We start from the raw sequence: 27,941 nt of genomic DNA, 5'->3' as shown, positions 1-27,941 counted from the left end.
TCGATATATACACAGCATCACCCTAAAATCGATGCTGACATTTTGAAGTTTTGAAATCTGGGTTTTTTGAATTTTTCTTATAATTGGAGGGCGCAACCAGATAATTTCCCAAACTATTTATTGGATTGTAGAACTCGTGATTCCACGTTGTTTGATGTATATCTCATGAGTGTGCTTCATACAGCTCCCTAGAAATAGGAGTCCAAAGTCGAAATTTTGGTACGTAGATTTTCTTCAAAAACCTATTTTTTGGCTTCAAAATTTACAACTGTGACTCAGGTACCCTTGAACCCCGCGTGATTTTAGTTTCTTTACGCGCCGGATCTATGGAACCCTTCCGAGTTCAAATCCATCCACTAAAACGGCGGTTATAGATACCTTGAAAGTAGGAAATTCTGCAAAATTATATTTTGATGATTCCGCGCATTGAACCGCGATTTTCTTTGGTTATTTTTACATAAATGAAATCCTTCATACGCGATTATATTATTTTCCAAAACCGTGTGGCATAAATTACCGAGATTCTGGAGTAATATTCGTATTTCGTATAAAATAGAATTAGGTAGCACATCCGCGGTTCTTGAAGAATTTGTTTAAAATTTGTTATAATGACGTATTTTTTATAGGCGGTCACTGAAATCGGATGCGCCTTATAATCTTATGTACATCGCGCAATTTTTACCCACATAAAGGTTTTTTGAACAGTAAGATGCAGCTGACGGCACACTTTGGCCGCTGAATGAAAAGTGGAAAAATCGATACATATTGATAGAGATGCACTCGCTATATCTGAAAAGCGCATGCGCCTTAACTGATTTTAACGAATTCGCGAATTATACGTTTTTTAACTTTTATGTTTTTTCTTTGGTTGTAATTTCAATATTACTTTCATATTTCATAATCCTATTGTTTATCAAAGGAAGCAAATACACTTTCGGGTTTGTCATCGCATTTTCCTTGAAGAAGTTTCAGCGAAGTCCGTCAGTCCTTGCATCGAAATAGTAGAATAGTAGAATTGGGAACAATACCCCCCATAACTTTGGAGCCCAGGATCCAATTTTGTGAACGCGGACAGATTTGAAACCACGACTTTTTTCTTAATCCAAGTTCAAAAATTGCGGATGTGCTCAAAAAAAAAATTTTTAACATTTCTTCCAATGGAATTGCAAAAGAAATTTGAAATTTACCATATACCCTCGTTAGTATAAATGCTGAGGGTATAATTATGATCTGAAAAGGTTGTATTGAAATTACATAGGTAAAAATGTGTGCTTTTTCCATACCGTTTCCCATATGAATTAGAGCTTTTTTACACAAATGGACATTTTTGAAGTATATGAGTTTTTATATGAGTTTTATGAAAACACGAGGAGTATTTTGTCTTAATTTTTGAAAAAGTTCTAAATTTTTTGAAAAAAAAAAAATATTTAAAAATTTTTTTCAAGAATTTTGTTTTTGTGTTTTTATACCCTACGCCACATTGTGGTAAGGGGTATTATGTCTTTGTCCATTTGTATGTAACATGGAAAAGGAAACGAGATAGACTTATAGTTCCTTTTGGGAATATACATAGAATCACTTTCTGAGTCGATTTATGCATGTCCGTCCGCCTGTTCATGTATTTTGGTTCGCAACGTACAGGTCGCATTTACAATCCGATTCAGCTGAAAATTGGGAAACATAATTTTGTTAGTCATAGTAAGAACGCTATTGCCTTTGGTGAAAATCGGTTCAGATTTGGATATAGCTCCCATATATATTTTCGGCCGATTTCACGTATTTGCTGCACAAAACATGCTATGTATGTCCGATTTCAATGAAATTTGGTATGTGAGCCGGAATTTGGTCTAGAAATAAGTGTGACTAATTATATCGAATCGGTCAAGATTTGGATATAACTCCCAAATTATTTTACATATATATATATGTATATATATATATATATATATATATATATATATATATATATATATATATATATGTATATACATTGGTGTAGGGTATCATCAAGTCGGCCACGCCCGACTTTACTGGTTATAGTTTATTTATTGGGGTTGTCCATTTTTATACCCTCCACCATTGCATGGAAGGTATAATTAAATTTGTCATTGCAACACATCGAAGTATTCATCAAAGTAAAGTATACATACATACATATATACATATTCTTGACCAGTAGTGGGATTCTCTAACTTATTTTTTGAGTTACCGACAAAAATCGATAAAATTAAAATGCTTATAATTTCGTAATTGTTTTTCAAATTTGTCGGTAACTTAAGAACCAAATGAAAGTCGTCGCTAAGTCCTAACGATAGCAACAGTGATGTCAACTTTTATTGGTAATTTTCATTCATAATTTTGCGTTTTAATTTTAACGATTTTCGTCGGTAACTCAAAAAATGGGTTACAGAATTCTACTACAGGATAAAATTCTAAGTCAATATAACCTTGTCCGTTTGTCCGTCCGTCTGTAGAAATCAAGATCGAGCTCGCAATTTTTAAGATAGAGCTTTGTAATTTGGTATGGAAGTTTCTATTACTCCTAGGTTGTTTAGTACTGCAAATGGGCTATATCGGTCCACGTGGATATAGCCCCCATAGAATGGTACCACCCGATTTTCGGCATTTTGAAGGTTTTAGCTTCATTATCACACCGAAATGGCTGAAATTTGGTACGTAAACTTTCCCCCAGAAGTTTGTCGGTATAGGTCCACGCCTTCATATAGCCCCCATAGAAAGGCATTTAGTCTTCATTTGGAGTATAATACTTTCCATAAGAAATTTGATGGTATAGGTCCACGCCTTCATATAGCCCCCATAGAACGGTACCGATTTTCGTATTTTGAAGGTTGTGGCCACAATATTTCTTTGAAATGACTGAAATTTTGTATTTAGTCTTCATTTGGGGGTATAAAACTTCCCCCAGAGATTTGCCTGTGCAGGTCCACGCCTTAATATAGCCCCCATAGAACGGTACCTCCCGATTTTCGGTATTTCGAAGGAACACTTTATCTGAATTTAACTAATAACTTTGTGGTTAGACAACTTATATCCAAATATGTTCAATATAGTTTCATGTTTTCGTATAGCCCCCATTGAACTGTACCGGCCGATATGACATATTTTAATGGTTCCAGGCGCATTTCCAAACATATTTGGTTTTATTTTGGCATTTCATGTTCTAAAAATATATCTTTCCCGTATACATCCTGAAAAATGAAAACCCGCTAAATGGATATTTTGAGTTTGGTAGTTGGGTTAAATTTTGATGAAATATAATGGCGAATAGCTTATAAATATCCCTAGATAGATATACCCTTAGCCTGTGTATATTGAAACAATTTTTTTCCCAAAATACGTTTGAACCGACAAAATTTTGTTTAGGATTAAAGATCAAAAGTTTTGCGGAGGAATGGATCGACATTGACCGTTATTACTAAGTCCAAATTTTGGACCGAATCGGCAGATTCGTTCGAGAGTTATCTTGCGCTCCAACCACATCACACGGTGTCACACGGTGTCATAGGTTTTTTTGCAACTTTCAGGCTATTTTCTCAGGAAGTATGGACTTGCACCTGATGAAAGTTGTACCGTCGTATGGAGGGCAGTGAATACAAGTTGCTAAAACACAAATCAAAGCGATTCGAGAGATGGCCCTAAACTGTACTTTTCCGAAATTTTGTGAGGGAGGTACCCGAAGGAGTGGACCGATTGAGTCCATATTAAAACCTTATTTAAGTCTGGTTTTCCGAACATTTTCGACATTTTGTGGGGGAGGTAGCGGAAGCAGTGGACCGATATAGCCCATCTTCGAACTTAAACTAAGTTTGGGTAAAATATTACGAAAGCCAAATTTTTAACCGAATCGGTTGATCCGTTCTAGAGTTATCGTGCGCTCCAGCCAGCCATACAGACAGACAGACAGACGGACGGACATTGCTCAATCGACTCCAAATTGTCGGAAACACATTTCGTGTAAACATACTTGGGGTCTAAAACCATTATTTCGATGAGGCACATTTTGCCCGTATGAAAGTGTATATACCCTCGTTAGCATAAATGCTGAGGGTATAACAATCATAGAATTAGGGGAGAACTTTTTGTACATTTTAAAGGCATTACAAATAGAAGATTTGGATTTGCTTCTTTTTTATGTCACATGTTGAGCTTATATCTTTGTTGGCACAGCTTAGCTGAGTAAAGTTTTTTTACTGCTTTTTCGGTTTCCCGTAATAATAGGCTTGGCAGTGCTATTAATTTTGCCTATAGTTAAAGATGGGAAATGGGTAAATACACAAATGGTAACTACCCATTAAAATGGGTAAATTGGGTAAAAATGGGTAAATACCCAGAAATTTACGAAAATGTAAATAGAAACTATTCAACCAACAATGCTTAAATTACGTTAGAATACACGTCATTTTAGCAAATTTTAGACTCAATAAAATTAAGATTATCTAATTTGCATATGAAAACAGTTTAAATATGACCTATTTTGATCCATATTTTGATAAAACTCCCAAAAATAGTAACAGTAACATTTCTGGTAGATTACATTATTTAGATCGGTTGGTTGCAAACACTAATGTTGAATAACGCTTCATCATATTCCATATTTTAAATGGTTTATCCTCTTGAGATTTGGTCATCTTCGGTAAATTTTGCAGCCGACATGTTTTTCCCCTCACATACATACATACATGTTCAACGCCCTATATGAAACAAGAAAAAGGATTTTTCTATATGACCGAAAAACAAAATGTACATTTAAATACATACATATACATTTTTAAATACCCAAAAAGGTAAATAGCGGGTAAATACCTTTTTTTCTGTGTTTAATCCCATGGATGTCCAATCCCATCTACACCTACAGGTGAATTGTTATGGAATGACTCACATCAATCGTGTTTAGTAGCTGACAACTGTCCCATACATAAGAAAATAATTTAAGATTTCGACGTCTTTAAAGACAAATTTGGAGTTGTTCTTGTCGTAAATTCCCATAACAGCAATCATATTATCTATACTTAAAATAATAGCAATAATAACAACTACAACAACAATATACAGAGAAGAGTTTAATTTCACTGTAATTGAGAAAAAATCGCTTTCCCGACTTACTGTGTATAAAAATAAAGTTGTTTGTTACATTTATCCGTTTATAGACATTTCAGTAGTTAACCAGCCAGTTGTCATCGATGTCTGCTTGTGTTGTTTGTTGTCGTTTTATATTGTTATTATTATGATTATTATAGTCATTATTGTTGTTTTTATGTCCAGTTAAAGATCAGAAGCTAAACACCTGATTATATTTGAAAATTTCTTCTAAACACCTTGGCGTTACTAAATTTGGTGTGAAATTAAACATTAAATGGTTTGAAAAGAAAACAGAAAAACGATGTATTTCTCCTAACCGAATATGGCACATTAAAACATGTTTAATTTTTAATAGAGAAATGTTTAAAGGGAAATTTTCGTTTATCTTTAATATAATAAATATTTTGTCATTTGGTTAAATGAACACAAACATCCTACATACTTATGTATTTTTCCGATGAAAAATAGTGGCTTAAATTACATCTGTTGACATAGACGATATTTTGATGTGACCTCATTAGTGAAAATTACCAATCGAATCAGCTATAATTCGACTATTCTGGTTCTCTGTGGCCAGAAAAAATCCTCTTAAAATTTTGTTGTTGGTCGATGTTGGAGTATTACAGACTATATAACCGTAACTGTTGACTTAGTTATCAATAGATTTAAGGCAGTTTTCTGAACCGAATTACATTGGCATTTCAAGTTATTCGGAACGTTTAAACACTCCCTAAAAATGAGTATTAAAATTCTGAAAACCTCCTAATTAAATATTTTTTTGGTTAGGAAGCTGGTATTAGCTAAATACCCTGAACCTATAACTGTAGCGGTGAACTTAAGGAAAAAACAAATTGTAATATTGTAGTCAATGATAACAATGACTACTTGTTATTAAAATGTCAACCCGGCCGGAGATGAGCTTAAACTGCACATTAAGAGATGGGATTGACATAGTCTATCTTGGAACTGGATCCGACTTTTGAAGTGATTTTTTCGTTAGTTATCGTGCCAACTTTCCGCTTTCGTTGGCCCTCATAGGATTTTTTAGAGCTTTTGTGTCATTATGTCATGGACTCTACTACGGCAAAATGTTATCGTTGTAATCGGACTGCCTGAAGTTAATGTCCAATAGAAACATTTTAAGAACTTCTTGTGCGCTTGGATGAGATTTTACGGTATACAAAGTTTCGATCAAATCGGATAATCCATTCGTAAGAAATCTTGTTCATCAGTCATTTTACATGGCAACGGCAGGGATTTTCAGAGCCATTATTTAAGGAAGTACGGGCTTGGCCCCGAGGACAAATTTCTGAAGGATCCGATAAATGTACAGAATCTGCACTTTTGCAAACAAAAACAAAAAATGAAATTTATATAGTCGATATTCGAACCTAATCAATGTCGGGAAGATATATTACGATGAGCAAAGTTTGGACCAAATCGGTTACCCCGTTCGTTAGTTATGGTGCGCAACATGTGAACAAAAAATGAATTTTTATTGGAAGTGTTCCCGAAGAACTTGAAATAAGTTTGGACAAAATCTTTTGCTACGTTCGAGAGTTATTCTGACATGCGGACGGATATGGCTAAAGTGACTCTGAGTCATCAGCATCGGATTTAGTCCAAACATACTGGCGATCCAAAGTCATTATTTCGATGAGACCACTGATACCTAAATAAGGTAAAAAAACTGATACATAAATAAGGTAAAAAAACATAAAAAATGTATTCAATCAGTTAAGAACTTTATATGGGGATATATCAAAGTGTGGACCTATGCTTTTGGTGGATAAACTTTTTGACAACTGGGAAACTCAAATGTCGAATTCAAGATACTTGGATCAGAAACTGTAGGTAAAATCCAAAAAACCGAAAATCGGGAGGCACCGATGGTATTACAGATAGTTCGGTAAAAAATACATAAAATGGGGAGGCACCGTTTTATGGGGGCTATACAAAAACATGGACCTATGTTTAAAATTTAAATAGGGGTCTATACAAAAACATGAACATATGTTGACAGTTTTTGGTGAAGATGTTGTGTGACCACTACTGGGAACCTCAAATGTAGACTTACAAATAGTTCTGTCGAAAATTGTAGCTAAAAATACGGAAAATCGAGAGGTGCCGTTATATGGGGGCTATACCAAAAAATGGACCTATGTTGACGGTTTTTCGTGGAGATGTTCTGTGACCCCTAGGAACCTCAAATGTTCAATTGCAGGTAGTTTGGTCAAAAATGTAGTTAAAATCCACAAAATACCGCAAATCGGGAGGTACCGTTATATGTTGGCTATACCAAAACATGGACCTATGTTGGCAGTGTTTGGTGGATATGGTTTGTGATTACTAGGAACCTCAGCTGTCAAATTACAGCTAGTTCGGTAAAAAATGTTACCTAAAATCCTCAAAATACCGAAAATCGGGAGGTACCATTATATATACCAAAAAGTGGTCTGATATAGCCCATCTTCTAAAATATAGCGCTCTAGCTCAATTATTATGAACGCTAGAGTGATTACAACAGATAGATCGTCTTAGATTTTTATCCTGATCAAGAATATATATCAAGCTTTTTGTAGAAAATTAACTTATGTTGAAACTGAGGTATGGGGTATTGTAACTCGCGATCAGTTTTACTATACCATAACTTTTGACCGCATTTCGGCAAAATAAACTGTTTTAGCCCGATTCACCGAGGGGTTTCTTAAAATAATAATTTGAGCGGAAGCTGTGGTCGTACTAATGTAAAAAAATTGGAAAAAATCGTTGAAATAAACGAGTTTCATTATATTATTTTACAATTAGTGGTTTTTCAACACAATGTAGAGCTTAATGCACAAAGGAGAAGTTAAAGAGCACACTTCAGAGTTGAAGTTTCTAATGTATGATTTTTTAATATATCCACTGTATCTACCTCAAACGGATGCTGACATTTTGAAACCTGAAAAATGGGGTTTTTTGAATTTTTGCTCTAATCGGGACGCGCAGCTGGATTTCCCTAGAAGCTTATTATTTGATTGTAATACTCGCGATTTCGCATTTTTTAATGTATAACACGAGGGTGTAGCCCTAACAGGATCACAGTAATCTGCGCCTAAACACGAAATTTTTGTGCGTAAATTTTTCTCAAAAACCAATTTTTTTGGTTTAAAATTTACAAACGTCATTCGATTTCCGTGGAAACCCGGGTAAATTTAGTTTTTTTTTATGTTCTGAATCTATCAAGCCACGACGTGTAAAAATCCACCCACTACATCGGCGGATATGATACCCCTCAAATTTCGAAAAATTGCAAAAAATTATTTTGAAAATATCGCATATTAAAACGCGTTTTGGATGTGTCAGTTCTACTTAAATAAATAGATCGATACGCGTGTTTAAACTGCGCGAAAACAGATATTTCAAAACTATCGCTAATCCAGAGATATAATAGATTTTTTCTAAAAATTAAGTGCGATGCTACATCCACGGTTCTTGATGGATCGCATTGAAACGGCATAGAAGGATGTATTTTTTAATGGTGATTATTGAAATCGGATGCGCATAAAATGTAAATGAACTTCGCGGAAATTATGACCATTTTACTGTATTTTTCACCCTTAAATGCAGCAGATGCTACATCGTGGACGCCAAATAGAATTTGACAAACTGTACATCAAATAAAAGGGATTGATTCGCTGTGTTGGAAAATCGGATGCGCATCATGTCATTTTCATAATTACGCGGTTTATATGCGTCTCCAATGTTGTAATATGCAATATAACATTATTTTAACGTTATGCCACAATTGGAATTCCTTGTGATTTAATATAAGGTTCTAATAATATTATCCAATAGGAAAACTATAAGCGAAAAATTTGTTTCAACGGAATATCATCATTATTGCGTGAAATTTTGACGAAACTGCCGAAGAACTCAAACATTTTTTTCTCCAACTTTTCCTATAAAACCATAAAAAAATAAAATTAGAATAATATGATTTTAATTTTTTCGTAATATTTTCTTCGTATTTTTGCAAATAACATGAATACTTTAGCTCCAACCTTCACAACTTAGGTTTCATTTTATTCCTCAAAATGTCTGGATGCTGTTATATATTTTTTTTATATATTTTTCGTAACTATGAGCGCTATTGTTTCAAAAATATGTTTGTAAATACGAGAAATTATTTAACAAATTTGGGCAGACACTTTCTCTGGTCAATACAGACACTTCGATTGTTTACGTTCATTTGAGGCGTGTACAACCTTAAACTAATATAAGAATTTAGTCTATCTGGTGTTTATAAGGTACGGTGGTGCAGTGGTAAGCATGTTGGCTTTGCATTCTTAAGGCCATGGGTTTGATTCCCAGGCCAGGCAACATAACATTTTTAAAAGTACAAAAATTAATGAAGATGGCAATTTCATCTAAGGATAGTTCTTTAAATACGTATGTAATTTGGAACATTAATTAGAATAGTAAAAAATAAAAACTAAAAGAATGACAACAGATAAAATGAAAAACGAAAAAAAATGTTTTTTTTTCGTCACAACCAATTTTATCGCTAAAAGTACTTCTAGGAAGTCTCGAAAGCGGCATTCACAAGTAGTGTCGTGGACGTGGTTCATTTCTTCCCGAACGGTGTGCCTACTTCAATTAGAATGCGAGATCGCGGATGTGTATTTCTATCGCCTGGGAGTGACTGCTTCGGGTAATGGGCGATAAAAAATGCTTGAAGGGACTTTTTGTATGTTGCATAATTTAACATTGACAGAACGTTATTGCTTGTATGTGTGTGTTTTGTATTTTAAAAACAAAAGCCCAACAAAACATGAATACAATTCATTGAAAAGGAAAATTATTTGTTTTACGAATGAAAACATTTATGTAGGTTTCGGTCCCGGATTTTGTGTTTTAAATATGATTTTGGACTCAACGTATTTGGGTAATACGGACGCTCAGAGAGCGTTGTTTTGGTAGGTTGGTGAAATATTTGTGTACGTCCCGTCGTTATTTAGGTTTAGCAGTAAAATGCTTATAAGTTCGGTAATTAACGAAATTTGCCGATAAGATAGCAACCAAAATCAGTTCTACCGATAGCAACAGTGTTGTCAACTTTATTCATACTTTTCATTCATAATTTTGAGTTTTTATTTTACCGATTTTTGTCGGTAGCTCAAAAAATGAGTTAGAGAATCGCACTACAGTAGTGGAATGTTGAAAGTCATTTTTTGAGTTATCGACAAACATTCCACCACAGTATAATTAAACGCATCAAGATACATGGATTGCGTTGACTAAGCCATGTCATAAGAATGAGCGATAGTGAACTCGCAAAAAAGACGTACAGATGCGGGTCGCATTGCGGTACAAGCAGAACTGGACGGAAAGGTTTCGAGGAAAGGTTCGATGAAATCCAAAAACACCATATTCCAAATAGAAAAATAAGGGAACTAGTAGAGAGGAATGGAAATCTTATTTTTATGGATTTTAATGGGGTAGACTTTATATAGTATCAATTTGGTATACCATCATTAGGATAATGGCAAAATGGGCAGAATGTCAAGAAAATATCGACACCTCCAAATAATAGTATGCTAAGTGTAAAAAGTGAGTTTTGCAGGAGAAGCTCTCAAAGTTTGGATTTTTTTTTTGAACTTCAGTACTATGCTTAGTCAATATTTGTTTATAACTTCTGTTCGGATTGACCGATCATTACCAAAATTAGACAGAATTTAAGTTAAAGGACGTTCGACACCTCCAAATAATAGTTTGCTAATTCTGAAAAGCGAGTTTTGCAGGACAAGCTCTTAAAGTTTGGAAATTTCTTTGACCTTCAGTACTATGCTAAGGAAATATTTGTTTATAACTTCTGTTCGGATTGTTCGATCATTACCAAAATTTGACAGAATTTAAGTAAAAGCCTTAATTCATGAATTTATTTTTAAAGAAATCCCAAAATCAGATATTGCTTATTTACCTAAATCTCAATCAAAAAACTAAATATTATACCTTTTGTCAATGATATTAGTATAGCATATCAAAATGTTAGAGGACTCAACACGAAATTATCATCCCTTTTTATCGAAAGTTTTGAATTTAATTTTGATATAATTGCATTTACTGAGACTTGGCTTCACAACAGTGTACTCGATACCGAAATTCTTTGTCATAAATTTCAGATCTTTAGACATGACCGCGTTGATACTATTAAAAGCAGAGGCGGTGGAGTCCTTATCACAGTTTCTTCCCAGTTTTCATCTGAACAAATTCCTTTGCCTTTAGCGTGTGATATAGAAATTGTTGCTGTTAAAGTGAGTTTAAAAAACGTATCAATTTATATAACTTGTTCGTATGTACCTCCATGTTCTGATAGTGAAATATATATGAAACACATCTCATCTATCCTTTATACTTTTCAATCAGCAAAAACCAACGACATTTTAATATCACTTGGCGATTTCAATTTACCCAATATTATATGGTCTCAGACTAGTGACAATATTGATATTTTACCTATTCAAATTAATGAACGTACCAACCAATTCCTTAGTCCTTTGTTTAGCTTTGGTCTCTCGCAAATTAATAATGTTTATAACTGTTTAGATAAACTCCTTGACTTGGTGTTTGCCAGTCATCCGCGTGATATGCTACTACATAGATGTGATCCTCTAGTCACACCTGAGGATAAATACCATCCTACTTTAATAATAGAAGTCACCTCAGCTCTTTTTGTAAATAAATCTGCCAAAAAATGTTTAGATTTACCTAAATATAGTTTTACCAGAACTAATTATCCCCAATTAAATTCTTTGTTAAATGCCACAGATTGGTCATTTTTTCAATCGGTATCCTCCCTTGATGAGATGATTAACATATTTTACAAAACTTTAAATAATTTGATGTCTAAATCTGTTCCGAAAACATCAATCATTGGTAAATCTGGCCCACCATGGAACTCTCCTACATTATCGAAAGTAAAAAATAAGAAAAATAAACTATACAAAATGTTTAAAAAAACTGGCAATCCTATCGATTTCACTAACTATTCGGTTATGAGATCGAAATATACTTTACTAAACAAACAACTCTATGGAAAATATATAACAAAAATAAAAAACGATTTAATACACAATCCTAAATCCTTTTATGGATTTATAAATAGTAAGCGTCGTTCTAACGTTATCCCCAAAACACTTAAATTCAAATCAATGGTTGCAACTGATGATGAAGGAATGTCTAATATATTTGCATCTTTCTTCCAAACGACATATAGTGATAAGTCACACGTTGACTCCTTTCATTATCCCTACTGTATTCCTGAATATCCCCCTATACAATTACCAACAGTTGACGTGTCTGCAGTTTTAAGTAATTTAAAAAACTTAAAATACTCTACTACTCCTGGCCCTGACGGAATACCTTCATGTATTTTAAACAATTGTGCAGAAAATCTTGCTCTGCCTCTTTCTATCATGTTCAATAAATCTATAAATACTGGTTACTTTCCTTCAATTTGGAAACAGTCTTTCATTATTCCGTTATTTAAGTCGGGGAGTAGAACGGATGCATCCAATTACCGAGGAATAGCTAAGTTAAATGCAATTCCAAAACTATTTGAAAAAATGATAACCGACGTTTTATCATTTCGAGTTTCATCGATTTTATCCAATTTCCAACATGGCTTCCGGAAAAATAGATCCACTATCACAAATCTTTTAGAATTAACAACGATTGTAAATGATGGATTCAGAAATCGGTTTCAGACGGACTGTATTTACACTGATTTTAGTAAAGCGTTCGATAAGGTGAATCATAAACTACTATTGTTGAAGCTATATCTTATGGGCTTCTCCACATCGTCGTTAAATTGGATAGAATCATACTTATCAAACAGAATTCAAGCTGTGAAATTGGGTAGTGCCATTTCTAACAAAATTTATGTGAAATCTGGAGTTCCCCAAGGCAGCCACCTTGGCCCAGTCTTATTTACATTGTTTATCAATGACTTGCCAAATGTAGTGAGAAACTGTAAAGTATTAATGTACGCGGATGACGTTAAAATTTGCCACTCTTTTAATCATGAATTAGGCCAGTTAGTACTTCAATCTGATTTAGACAATTTTTATAACTGGTGTGACATAAATTTACTGGAACTGAACACCTTAAAATGCAAACATATGTCATTTTTCCGTCTTAGAAAGATACAAAGTAACTATTTTTTGAATTTCTCTAAAGTTGAACAAATAGATTCCATTCAGGACCTTGGTATTCTTTTAGGATCACATCTCTTTGATCACATCTAAAGCATATAAAAACCTGGGATTTGTTAAGCGTTGGAGTAAGGAATTCTTAGATCCCTTAGTCACAAAGCAATTGTATGTATCCTTTGTTCGCTCCAATCTGGAGTATGGATCTATTATTTGGAACCCTGCATATCCTATTCATGCTAAGGTCATTGAATCTGTCCAAAAGCAGTTTCTTTTGTTTTGCCTGAGAGGTCGTGGTTGGAATTCACAAACTTTACCCTCATATGAACATAGATTAAACTTAATAAAGTTGCCCACATTAAAAAGTCGTCGGACAATGCTAAATGTAACTTTTATTTTAAACGTAATTCATGGCAAAATAATTTCAGATTTTCTATTAAACAGAATCCGTTTTTATGCCCCTATTAGACCCACACGTAATTACTCACTTCTTCATATTAATTATTTTACATCCGATTATGAAAAGAACGATCCACTTCGCCGTCTCCTTCTTGAATTTAACAAATTATATAATCTTATAGATCTTTCTGAAAATCGTGAGTCATTAAAAAGAAAATTAATCATATACCTTAACACATAGTTTCTACATCAACGGTTGAAATTAATTCAGTTTTTGTATATAATTAGTTAGTAGTCTAGTCTGTAAGGATTTTGTATCTATAGACTTAAGTAATAAAAAAAAGGACGTTAAATATAAAAATGTAAAGAACTTGAAAACATGCTAACTCGACTTAGCATACTATTGTTTGGAGGCGTCGATATATTCTACGGTCAGTTAGTGGAACAAATAAAATAATAAACTGTTCATAGAGTATTTGCAAATACAAGCGGACTTTCCAATAACCAACGTTTTTATAACGAATTTTTTCTATAACGCAGTGATCCTTCATGCCCAGTGGCGACGTTATAGAGTAGTTAGAATGTAATTATAACCCTTTTATATTTCCCATAGAATTTGGATTTTATATTAAAAATCAAAAGGAATAGATGTCCAAAAATAAATTTGTTTATTTTTTATATTTTTACCTAAAATAGATTGCGAAAATACCGAGAAACTAAACAAACACCCAACCCAAACAAAAAACTTAAGACACAAACTCTCTGTTTGGTCAGTTGACCAAAACGAAAAAAAATAACAAACATAAAAAATCAAACTTATAATTTCACAACCATATGTGATAATAATCAGCTGTTTTGTTTTCATTTCGCTTTTTTTAATCAAAATATAACGCAACTACATTGACAGTTTAAGGTGTAACAACAACACACCCATATAAACCCTTGCACACAAGGCGACAACATAGCCATTTAGGTGAGTTGGTTTAAAAAAAATAACTTGACTTTTTAAGTTTTTTTTTTACTTTTTGCCTTTGCTTATAATATTTGAAACTAAAGAAAGTGAAACTTATGTTGTTGTTGTCTTTTATATACCCATTAAACATTTGCATAAAAAACAAACACAAACACACTCACCAAACTCAATGGTTATAATAATTTTCACATTCATATAAAAATGGATGTAATAATCGTAAATGGTAATAGCTTGTGTGTGTGTTTGAGAGACTTTAGGAAAAGTTCAAGTTTACTTTAATGTTTTTAAAGAAAAATATTAATATTTCAAACCACTTTATTAGTATTATGATGTTAATGATGTGGATGATTTTGATGGCGATGACGATTACGTTTTGGGTGGCTTTTGCTTTGGCTCAATGTTTAACGGTGTTTGTCATCGTTTTTGTTTTTTGTGTCATCTGCTTCTTCTTCTTTTCAATTTTTTCGTCACATGGTTGAGCCATCGTAGATAGATATTCTATTGCCTATACGGCTGATTTTAATATGCATGATATGCAGTTTTTTATAGTGTGAGTTTTTAGATGACTAGTGATAGTGCCGATAATAGCTTGGCAAACGATGGCTGCTCAAACACAGGCTCTTAATTGTTGTGGTTTAATTTAGACCAATTTGTTGGCTATTTGCTTGATTGAAAAGAAAATTGTCGGAAAGAAGACAACGAAAAATAATGGAAATCGCATGGTGATCGACTGATTGGTTTGTCTTGAGTATTTTTGTTGTATAGTTTTTGTGTTTTCTTTTTTATTTTAATTTTTTGCCATTTTGTGTTAATTGAATTTCAGGCGTTAATTTTTTACTTTCAGTTTTATTAGCAAGCAAATAAAATTAAATGTGTGTAATTTTCTGTGGAAATTTTACTTAGTGGAAATTTTTTGTAAAATTTGAACGGTTATGTATATATTTAATTATATACAATCTGGTTGAAGAATTCTAAACCATTATGATAAATAAAATTATTTATGACATTAACAACTATTTTACACATTATGGCACAACTTTTAAGCACATTTTCACAAATATGTTTATTGGCTTTTTATTTACTTCTTATTTTTATTTGGATTTATTAAAAAAACAAGTAAGAACAGACTATAGTCGGACGGGGCCGACCATGTGATACCCTATACCACTATCCCTGTGCACTAGCTTTCCGGGCTAGCTGTTATAAGATGTGCATTAGAAATTTTACCAATTTTCACACAAAAGTTTTGATCAATTTAACCCGCTAAATATTATCCGATCATACCGTTGACTTGCACGCTACTTCTTCATCTCAAACCAAAACTACGTTTAAAATTTCGCGCCGATCGGACTATTATTGCGACCTACAGAGCGGCTACAAAATCGAGCAAAAATTTTGTTTTTGGTCCATTTAATCCCTTTAACATTTCACGATCATCGCCAAAAACTAATCAGTTCTATTCTGGTCCAAACCCGACCTCCATACTAAATTTCGTGACAATCGGTCCATAATTGCGGCCTCTAGCTTGATTACAATTTTTAATGGACGGACAGACGGACGGACGGACACACATCGCTAAATCGCTTTATCTCGTCGAGATATGAAGTTTGGTATACCACATGAGGGGTCTACGACGAATATTTCGCGGCGTTACATGAATTTTTGGGAAAACAAACTTATTATACCCTTTTCCACATTGTGGTATAGGGTATAAAAAACAACATTTTCACAATCTTTCGTCCGCTTTGAACAAAGAACCGCGAGCAGCTAACACGTTATTTTGAGTTTTGTTGTTGTTCTGCTTGAAAAAAGCACATTTTTTGTTGTGCGAAAATTGATTTACTACTATTTGTGTTTAATTTCAAGCACATTATGTTGCAATTGCAGTTTTTGCAACACTTTATGTTTGAAATTAAGTAATATTCTGTTGAAACCGCTGTTTTTGCAATAATTTGTGTTTGAAATTACGCATTTCCATAAATTGCAATATAATTTGTTAATTTTTACACACCGCCAAAAAAAATCAACAAAAAATCTCAATGATTTTCATTGCAATTTTCAACAAATAATTTACAGTGTACAGAGAAAATCCTTTATCACTCCCTACTTATAGAAAACTGATAAGCGAAACGCATTCTTATAAGTTGGTTTTGGCCAACAAGTTTGTAACGCATCGAAATAATGGTCGTAGACCCATACATATACATATATACCAAATGAATGTCTCGACGAGCTGAGTCGATCTGGCTATGCGTGTCCGGCCGTCTGTCCATCTAAACCTTGTGATGAAGGTCCCAGAGGGGAAGAAGCCTATTGATTTTGGTGATGGTCGGATAATATTCAGGGGTCGGAATGGGCAAAAAACTTATTTGGAGAAAAAGTCAACATTTTATTTCAAATCGAATATCTCCGCTTTTATATGGCGTATATCAAAACCAAAAGCTGCTAATGAAAGTAGAAAATATCACCTTTGCAACGATGTAACGGACATAGGTTCGTAGGTGGTCAAACAACGAAGATATCGCAATAGCCGCTAATAGAACACAACTTTTCATTTTTGCGAAAGTAGAAAATCCCATCTTTACAATGATGTAAAACAGGTTGGCGTAGGTTGCCAAATAACGGAGATATCGCAATAGTCGGTAATACATACCATTTTTTAATTTTTTTGTAATCACGCCAAGCGCCGCAATTTTGATTGGATCGTCAAATTTTGGGTGTTAATGGGGGTCCCACAGAGGAAAAAACCTATTGATTTTGGTAATGTTCCAATATTATTCAGGGATCGGAATGTGAAAAATACTTATTTGGAGAAAAGGCCAACGTTTTATTTCAAAGCGAATACCTCTCTTCTGTAAGAGGTATATCGAAAGCAAAACCTGGCAAGGGAAGTAGAAAATATCACCTTTACAATGATGTGAATTAGGTTGTCATAGGTGGTCAAACGACAGAGATATCGCAATAGTCGGTAATACATTCCTTTTTTCCATTTTTTTCGTGCAATCACACTACAGGGCGGAATTTTGATCGGATCCTCACGAAATTTTGGGGGTTGATGGGGGTCTCACAGAGAAAGAAGCCTATTGATGGTTGACTGAAAGTACTTAGTTTTCAATATGGAGTGAATATCATCGATATTCTAATATAAGGTCTGTTCCAGTACTACAAGAATCTACTAATTTCTACTATTTTTTTTCGATAACATAAAGGAAAAATGTTATCGTAGTAAAAAGTAGTAGCTTCTTGCAGGTTCGGGAACAGAGCAATAATTTTTCTGTATACCCTAGTTTTAAAGGGGAGTGGGGGGGTCAATTTTTTTACTTGAATTTGTTACTTTATTTTACTTTCGTTGTATAATTCTTATATAAATCGGATTTGAATACAAGTGAATGACTAAGTTTACTCCAAACACATGAAATAAAATATAAACAAAACTTTAACAAATCATATCATGTACATATAAGTCGGAAAAATGGAGGTTAAAAAATAAAATTTTTGGTAGCGGGTTCTATTCAAGTGGGCAGCAGTGTATATTCTTGACAGCTTGTTTAAGTTTGAGAAAAATGTAACAAAAAGTAGAGTAAAATATTTCTTCTTCATATGTTTCGTCGTTATAACCGATAGCAAAGTCCAAATATTTGCCACAAACACGACGTTACAACCGATATATACAATCCCATGGCATGGGTTCACTGTACCGGTTCTCTGTACCGGATTGACCCGGCACCACACAACATCAGCGTTCCGGCCAGCGGCTGCCACCTCGGTGTACATGTGTTTGTATTTGTTTCGTTTTTCTGTGCTGGGAGCGGCATATCCCGGAATGTCTGCTTTTGGTTCGTGCCGGGAAGGAGGAAACACAGCCCCCAGTGAGTCATCGTCGTCAGATTACGCAACTCCTTCGTCGTCGGCCCCCGCAGTCCCCCCAACAGCAGCCGCACGCGCAGCATTTAACACCAGCCGTTGTTGTCCCAATCCCAGAAAATGCATCCTTTTTGCAATTTAATTGCAATGGGCTCCGAGGTAGGATCGATGAAATAGTGGACTTTATGAATCGGAAGAAGATCAAGGTCGCGGAGGTGCAGGAAACCATGCTGAACTACCACAGTTCAGTACGTTGTGATGGTTACAACGTAATAATGAATGATCGCACCAGATGTGGAGGCGGGGGATTAGCTTTCCTTTTGCACCAGCCTGTTCAATACGGACCTATCTCGCTTGAGCCTGCCTCTAACGACCCGTACATGGAATATATGGGGGTAGCAGTCAGGTGTGGAACTACCGAGATAGAGTTGCTGAACGTACATATCCCGCCTAGTAATAGCTGTATCTCAGATTATAAGCCTGAAATTAGCCCGCTTTTGGAAGGTCATAATCGTCTGGTCCTGGGGGACTTTAATGCGCATCATAAGATGTGGCATTCGGCCCTCGGAAACGACCAGAGGGGTATAGCGCTGGCTGAGCAGATTGATAGCTGTACGTTTTGCTCGGTCAATGAGAACGCCCCTACATAACCATCGCCAGACATAACCATCGCGTCACCTGGTCTGACAAATGACGTCACCTGGCAACCCGTAATTTCCCTTGGATCAGACCATCTCCCCATAATTATCTCCATCTGCAGACCACCCGATTTCATCACCTCTGAACGCCGCACATTCGTCAATCATGGGAAAGCTGATTGGCCGAGTTTCAGAGAGTTCACCAATCACCGCTTCAGAGAATTGCCCAATCCTTCTGATGTTCGGGTAGCGGAAAGGACGTTCCGAGACATCATCAATGCTGCAACCGCTCGCCATATACCTGCTGGTCGAATACCCGAAGTAAGACCAAATTTCCCAGCATAGGCGTCGAACCAACCCCGACGACCCCAGAGTCAGGGAGCTGACACTGGAAGTTAACGGGCTGGTCGGCGAACATAAGCGGAACAAGTTATTAAATAAACTGAAGAGTTGCAACATTGGAGTCGGTATAAGTAAATTGAGGACAACGGTTAAGTCACTCTCGAACCCCGGAAGGAGGGATGACAGGACCTCAGTCACGTTTGGCGACGTTACGGGTGACAGGGCGAAGAAACGAGTGTTACGTCGCATTAGATTTCTTCCTGCGGAAAATAAACCACCACAGTTTACAATGGATGATGTTGCGAATTACATCAGGAACGCTAAATCATCCTAAGCGTTGGGCCCTGACGGAATTTCCATGGTAATGTTGAAACAACTGGATAAGCCGGTAGTGGAGTATCTCACTAAAGTTCTCAACCTGTCGCTAGCCATCCTTATTGTTTCCGAAGTCTGGAAAATGGGCAGGGTGGTTCCGCTACTGAATCCAGGCAAGGATGCCAGCAAAGGTGAATCGTGCAGGCCGATTTCGCTTTTGTTACCTGTAGCGAAGACCCTTGAGGCCTTAGTCCTCCCCAGCATTAGAAATAGCTATCAAGTTGCCGATCATCAGCATGGATTCCGTAAGCACCACAGCACAACAATAGCGCTGCATGCCATCTCCACACATATTTGTCGAGGACTCAACCAGGAGCGGCCGTGTGATAGAACAGTGATGGTGGCGGTTGACTTATCAAAAGTCTTAGATACTGTCAAGCTCTCAGGCTCGATGGTAGCAGAATTCCGATCACAAACTGCCCCAAAATTCTAGGGGTCACATTTGACACCACTTTCACGTCGTCCGCGCATGCCAGCTATCTGCGATAAACTGAAATGTAGGAACAAGGTCCTTAAGTCCCTAGCCGGAACAACTTGGGGTGCAGATAAAGAAACCTTGTCGGTCTGTGGTAAGCTATGCGGCGCCAGTTGGGTCCCCGAATTTATGTGACACGCATTGGGATAAGATTCAAATTTGTCAGAACGCCGCCCTGAGAACAGCAATAGGGTGCCTCCTCAAATCTACAGTGGACCATCTACATGAGGAGGCAAAGATTCTTCCAGTACGACAACATAATGAGATGCTATCGTTGCAGTACTTGCTCGTGAGAGCCATCCCAATCACTATCTGCTGGCCACCGATACACCAAGCATATGAATAAGGATATTCATGCTCTAGAGACGGAGGTCCAACAATATAGGAGAGAACCTCTAGATCAACAGGCAAATCAGGCAGGTTTGAACAGCATTCACACGGACACAGTTGCTAAGACCATAAGCAATTATTGTGTGAATGCAGTCATCGGAGTACATCCCCCATCTATCGCAGCTGAAGAGCGTCAGCTGCCACGACAAACCAGAGTAGTTTTGGCTCTATTACGCTCGGGATATTGCAGTCGCCTAAATTCCTATTGGGCGGGAGTCGATCGCACCGTGCAAGACATCTGCCCAGTATGCGGCATGGGCCCTCACGATACTAAGCACCTACTCAACTGGCCCGCCAAGCCTACTCATCTGACTCCAGTGGATCTGTGGTTACATCCTATCGAAGTAGCCACCTTCCTGGAACTGGAGATAGACCCAGAGACAGATTGAACAGGAGAACGAACATACAAACATAATAATAAAACACTGTTACAACAACAACCGATATATCGTTATAAACGATGTCATTACAAGCGATATTTATTTGTCTGAGCTATAAAGGTCAGAAATTCGGGACTTTCGGATTTCGTCGTTATAAGCGATTTCGACTGTAAAACTTTTTTGTAATATTGTCTAAAACAACTTTAGTATGTTGGGTTGTCCTTAGCCATAGAGAGAATTTGTATTTCGAAAATTTAAAAAAAAAAAAACAATTGTTCTCTTTTTATACCCTACACCTCTATGTGTTGAGGGTATTAAAAAGTCTGTAACGCAAATGTTGGACGTAGACTCATACTTATATATACCAAAATGAATGTCTCGACGAGCTGAGTCGATTTTGGATTTGGGTCGGAATGGGCAAACAACTTATTTGGAGAAAAAGTCAACGTTTTTTCCAATACGAATATCGCAGCTTCTACCAGGTATACCACTAACCAAAAGCAAAACCTGACAATGAAAGTTGAAAATATCCTGACAATGAAAGTTGTCGTAGTTGGCCAAATAACGGAGATATCGCAATAGTCAGTAATACATCCCATTTTTCCATTTTTTGTTTAAATCACTCTACAGTTCGCAATTTTGATCGGATCGTTACGAAATTTTGGTGGTTAATGGGGGTCCCGGAGGAGAGGAAGACTACTGATTTTGGTGATGGCCTGATAATATTCAGGGATCGGAATGGGCAAAAAACTTATTTGGAGAAAAAGTCAACGTTTTATTCCAAAGCAATTATCTCACCATCTATAAGGGGTATATCAAAAGTATATCAAACAACGAAATTATCACAATAGTCGCTAATGAAACTCAAATTTTCTTTTTGGCGATTTTAATTTTAATGATAAATATCACAGCTTTGGTTGGGGACCTTCCAAAAGCAAAGCGTGACTATGAAAGTAGAAAATCCCATCTTTACAATGATGCAAAGTAGGTTGGCGTAGGTGGCCAAATAACGGAGATATCGCAATAGTAGGTAATACATTCCATTTTTCCGTGTTTTTGTAATCACGCTACAGGGGTCCCACAGAGGACAAAAACCTATTGATTTTGGTAATGGATATTGTCTATATTCCAATCTGATACATGACTGGATGAAATAATACGATGTGCAAAGTCTGCACCAATCAAAAACTACCTGCGGGTATTATCTTGCGGGTTTGCCATTTTAGTTGGTGTTGTTGGAAGGAGTGGACCGATAAACTCCATATTCGAACCTGATCTATATCTGGAAGAACCGGAAGGACTGATATGGTCCATCTTCGAACTTAAACTAAGTTTGGACAAAATATTACGATACCCAAAACTTGGTTCGAATCGGTTGATCCGTTCGAGAGTTATCGTGCGCACCATCCAGCCAGACAGACAGACGGACGGACATGGCTCAATCGACTCCAAATTGTCTGAAACGAGTTTCGTTCAAACATACTTGAGGTCTAAAACCGTTATTTCTATGAGGCACATTTTTAGTCGTATCAAAGTGTATATACCCTTTCTAGCCGAAAGGCTGAGGGTATAAAAATTCAAATGATCTAGAATTTTGTAACAATTCACAATCACATTTGCATTACTATGAAATTGATCTCAGTTTTGGTGTTCCACTCCAACACACTATTGCAATATTATATGACAAAAACAAAAGACTTAAGACCGAAACTTATCAAACATTTATTTGAATTTATTTAAGGGCCCCCAACTTGACAATATTTCCTAACAAGTAGAAATCATTAGCTATGTGTAAACAAATCTTTTCAAATAAAACATGTCATATTGATCATTCTTAGAAATGAAACTTATTTATAATACCTCCCCACGCAACATGGTGTCTACGGTTGCAACAAGAAACTAACCCGAACTAACTAGTTAACTAATGATGTAATAGGTTTAAAGGCCATAAACATTACATAAAACAAAAGACTTAAGACACGAACATCACTACACGATAATCAGCCAATGATTAAGTCGGATACATAAATTACAACATTTTGTTTTTTTCTTTTTTTTTTTCAAAAATTACTTACAATTAATATTTTGGAGATTTTGAAACGTTTATCCATGTTTATATATTCCATATCGTTGATGATGTTGAAATTAGAAGTTATTGTTGTTTTCGGTTGTTCACAGTGATGTTATTGATATCGGTAATGGAGCTGAGGTTGTTGTTGGTGGTGTTGAAAAAAATTGTCTAGAGTTTAAAAGTGTAGAACACCAAACAACGTTGTCAAATGGTGTTGAAAGCTATTAATTTGTTATTGTTGTTGTCATGCCACAGGGCAAGCTTAGAAGTAATTTTGTTGTAGGTATTGCTTGCTTTCTGCTTCTTTTCTTTGTGATTTGATTAATGAAAACGAAGGTGTTTTCTGGTTCACCGTTTTATTAGGGGGTTTGGTTGACTTTTTGTTGTTGTTGGCTGCCCGCTTGCTTGTTTCGTTATGTTTTAATTATTCTGTAATTCACGACAACTTAATTAACGCACAGAATTTGATATGAATGCCGGGCCAATGAAAGCCCCTAAAACACTTGGTATTTCGCTTTTATTTTTATTTTTCAAATCACAACACAGCACTAATTTTTTCTTTTCTATTTTTTTTAGCTGTCGCTTGAAAGCGTGTTTATTAATTTTCACTGCACGTTTAGACCCAATGTGAAGCGAAGTGAAGTGAACACCTCAACGAAAAAAAAAAAACTTTTACAAAACTTCACAATTTTTATTTCACTAAATTTTTTTTTCTTTCAATATTTTGTCACTCAAATAAAAAACTTTCACAAAAAAAAAACACAAAAGCTTGGTAGTGGCAAAATTTCAATATTTCATATTTTTCCTCCCTTTACATTTGCCGGGGGAGGAGGTGGGTGGAGAAGGTCTGGGAAAATCGTTGTATTAGATATTTCCTTTTTGTGACAAAAGAAAATCACACAAATCTTTGTTTTCCGCAATTCAAAAATAGCTACGGTTTTACTTGTTGTAATTTCTTTCTTCTTCGTTGCTTTTTTTGTTTCTTTCACAAATCGTATTTCAATCCGAAAATTTACGTTCACACGCTTTGCACTCACGATTGCAACTGTTTTGTTTGGCTGTTTTTTGTTGGCTGTTTGGTCTGTTGGTCTCGTCTGTGACACACAGACACAGAGTTCCAGTCACAGTTACCATCATTGAGCTATCGTTCGTTTGTAAGTTCGTTCGTTTGTTCGTTATAAACAAACACCCAACACCACACCGAACCAGCACAGACCATCCATACCGTCGTAACTATTGAGCCATCGAGACTGACTTACTACTCTTTATGTTGTTTTTTTTTTTTCTTGTTCTTCACAATTACACTACAAACAAATCCCACGACAACAATAACAGAGAAGATTTTGTTAGTAGGGTTACCAGAGTAAAAGTGGTCGAAAATTGGTTTTGGTCGGTTAGGTGAAACATTTACGAGAAACATTTTACAGACTTGTTATTTTAATTTATGGTTTGAAATTTGTTGCGCACATTGTCCGCGAGGTCCTATTACTATGGTATAATTTTATCCCGCCGAAGACGGTCCCAAGCCCGCTTGAGAAAGGAGGAGGGATCTTGTCGGGAGCTAAGGTGGTTAATTGACTATTCCACAGTTCTCCTTTAGAAAGAGCGATATACATATATTTCAGGAAGTAATCCCCTACCGTATAAAATCGCCTGGATGTTAAGCGACCATGTGCCAACGATAAATCTTAAAGGTAGTAACCGATCTGGTCCATACTTCACACATCGTGAAATTCTACCAGACATAGATGAGGTGCCAATATGGACTCAATCGGTCCACTCCTTCGGGTACCTCCCACACCAAATTTCGGAAAAGTTCAGTTTAGGATCTGCTCTCGAATCACTTTGATTTTTGTTGTAACAACTTGTATTTGCTGCCCCATCACGACGGTACATGTTTTTTTTCAGGGGCAAGTCCATACTTCCTGAGTAAATGGCACAAAAGCTGTAAAAAAACCCCGCTAAGGCACCATGTGTAGTGGATAATACAGCGCACAATAACTCTCCAACGAATAAACCAATTCGATAGAAAATGTGGCACTCGTAATATTTTGTGCAGACTTAAATCATGCTCTATAATGAGCCACATCGGTGATGTGGATACCTCGCCCATAACAGTTCAAAATTTTCGCCAAAGTGATGTGCACGATAACTCTCGAAGGCAGTAACCAATTTGGTTCATTCTTTGCACACCGTAATATTGTTTATGAGTCATAGATCAGGTTGTAATATGGACTATATATATCAACTCGTTCGGGTACCTCCCACACAAAATTTGGGAAAAGTGCAGCTTAGGACCTCCTCTCGAATCGTACTGATTTTTCTTGCGATAGGTTGCACTCAAGGTCCCTATTACGATGGTACAAGTTTTTTGAGTGGCAATTCGACACTTCTAGACAAAATGACCCGAATACTGTAAAAAACCCCTCAACCCAAAACTCCGCAAAAGGTTGAGTTAGTTGATGAAAAAACGAAACCATCCGACTTAGGTGCAAATGCGAGTAGACGGAGCAATAGGATGAGGCCGTTCGAGGAATTGCCTCCTGCGATTGACGCTATCGCAGCCGGTCAATTCGAAGAAGATAACTACTTGCAAGACCAAAATTTCTTCAGTCATCGCATCTTCGTCGAAACCTTGTAATTCTGAGAAGGCAAGCAAGGATAACGCGAAGCACAGCTCTTTGCAAAATCCATGTTTGTGTAAGCCAAAGCTTCCGACTTAGCATCAAACAGATGGAGCAATTATGGGTCTGTGACAGCGTCAACTAGTCCTCAGGCGACCAAACCAAAATCAAAACTAGTGGTTGTGAAGAGGATAAGGTCGTCCGAGAAACTGCCGCCTACAGCGAAAAAGTTAGCACTTTCACAGCCGGTCCATTCGATGAAGGTTAGTTATGACAAAATCTCTTCAGTGAATGCATCTTCTTCGAAATCTTGTACATCTGAGAAGGCGAGCAAGGATAACGCGAAACACAACTCTTCCAGAAACCATGTTTGTTCAAGCCGAAGCAAATGATCTCCGGCTAACAATCATCTGTTTAGCAATCATCAATCCCAATAGGCGCATCAACGATTGTCATTGGTTACTACTTGAAGGTCATCATAGAGACATTCTTATATCGACGTTGTGGACCAAATTAACGTACGGCTCGGCAAGGCAGTCCTTTAAAATGGAGTCAAAGTCGATGATAATGACATTGACTTGGAAGTCAGTAACCTATCGGTTGCGCCTGCTGCTAAAATTAAAAAAAAAACACTTCAGACGGGTTCGTCATTATGTTTGCACCCGCAAGTCTAAAAAATATTACTTAAGAAGTCGAGAAGGGTGTTAATCTTCGAGTTCGGAAGTATATGTTTCCGAATCCCAAGCACTAATAGGACGGAAACAGCAAGAGGTTGGCTTTGAGCAGATAAATCTGAATCATTGCAAAACGGCTGCTGCCGAACTCCTGCAAACTCCCTCAAGCTAGATATCGACATCCCATAGTCCAGGAAACTTCTTTGTTTAAAAATAAGGTGAAAAGTTATACAGAGTCCCTAAAGAAATCACAGGAGAATGGACAGACGTCTTCAAAATTCTGCGAAAACAATAATTTTTCACACAGATGTGGAAGTCGAGGGAGCTGCGGATTTACCTATCCGGGGAAGAAATCAGATATGGAATATTCAGTTAGCTAATCTTCGTAAGGCAGCTAGAAGATCCTACTTACAATAAAGGTCAGTATTTGTCAGTCTATACAAAGAGTTAATGAAGCGGCTAGGTCCCTCATTCTACTAACTTAAGTAGTATTAATCCATAGGTATTGTTAAGAGGAACGACGGTTTCGTGGACGATTAACAGCTTTCAGCCATAATCACCTCGACAGGATGGTGTAATACCAGCAATTCTTCAGAATGTAGGGGACCCGGTAGAGATTTTTAAGGGCTGCCTGTGTTTCTCAAACTTACCCGGTCTACGAAAAGATGGTAGACATTCCCAAAGCGGGGAAGCCAATTAACACACTACCCAAAGTCTATAGACCAATTAGTATTTCCTCCTTTCTATTAAAGACGATAAAATGTTACTGGATCTGGAAATTAGGGCACATTTAGATTCCAATAAAAATCAGTATATTTCAGCATACTAACATCAAGGGCAAATCAGTAGAACCCGCCTTACATGCGGTGATTAGACACGTTGAGAAAAATATGGAGAATTCAAACTTCATCTTGGCGACCTATCTCGATCTAGAGGGGGCCTTCGATTGAATACATCCAGAACGCTCTCAGTTACAAAAGGAATTTCCTCTACCTTAGTGGAATAGACGCTGAAAAGCAGGATTGTCAATTCGCGCATAGGAGAGAGTTCCGTGAGGACAACTGTTTTTCTAAGCATTTTTTTTTTTTTTTTTTTGAAAATTGTCGGAGGGAGTTACTTTAGTTTATGTGAAGATGCAGAAGAAACAGATACTGTCGAACATCTATTTGGTAGGTGCTCCTTGTTGCAGATAAGACATATCTCTCCTTCTTATCAGACATAGATCCTTGACTGCTACTTTTCTCATGTCAGCTTGGGGATACTACCTCTCAATTCGTCCACTATCTTGTGGACATCCTCATTAGTGGGGATTTTTGTAACGGTTGCGTTTATTTTGCTGTTGCTGTCGGATTCGGAATCAGCGTCACTCCCAGTCGCTCTGATGGTTGCCTCAAGTTTAGGCGCATTTTGCAGTGCAATGACAAAGAAAATATAAAGTTGT

General features: G+C 36.4%; 1 protein-coding gene across 1 annotated transcript in view; it reads right to left on the bottom strand.

Annotated features, from left to right (window-relative positions):
- Window positions 1-24,249, bottom strand: part of spz4 (Spaetzle domain-containing protein 4) — an 88,646-nt gene extending 64,397 nt beyond the window's left edge. Inside the window, exon 1 of the mRNA XM_073969447.1 lies at window positions 23,207-24,249. Within this exon, the coding sequence (XP_073825548.1) occupies window positions 23,207-23,257 (51 nt within the window). The 5' untranslated portion in view covers window positions 23,258-24,249. The remainder of the gene's footprint in view (window positions 1-23,206) is intronic.
- Window positions 24,250-27,941: the final 3,692 nt, after the last annotated feature.

This window comes from Musca autumnalis, unplaced genomic scaffold (genome assembly GCF_047663935.1).
Source record: "Musca autumnalis isolate F117 unplaced genomic scaffold, ASM4766393v1 scaffold_2, whole genome shotgun sequence".
NCBI classification, from domain to species: Eukaryota; Metazoa; Arthropoda; class Insecta; order Diptera; family Muscidae; genus Musca; species Musca autumnalis.
This window is presented reverse-complemented; position numbering and strand designations above follow the sequence as displayed.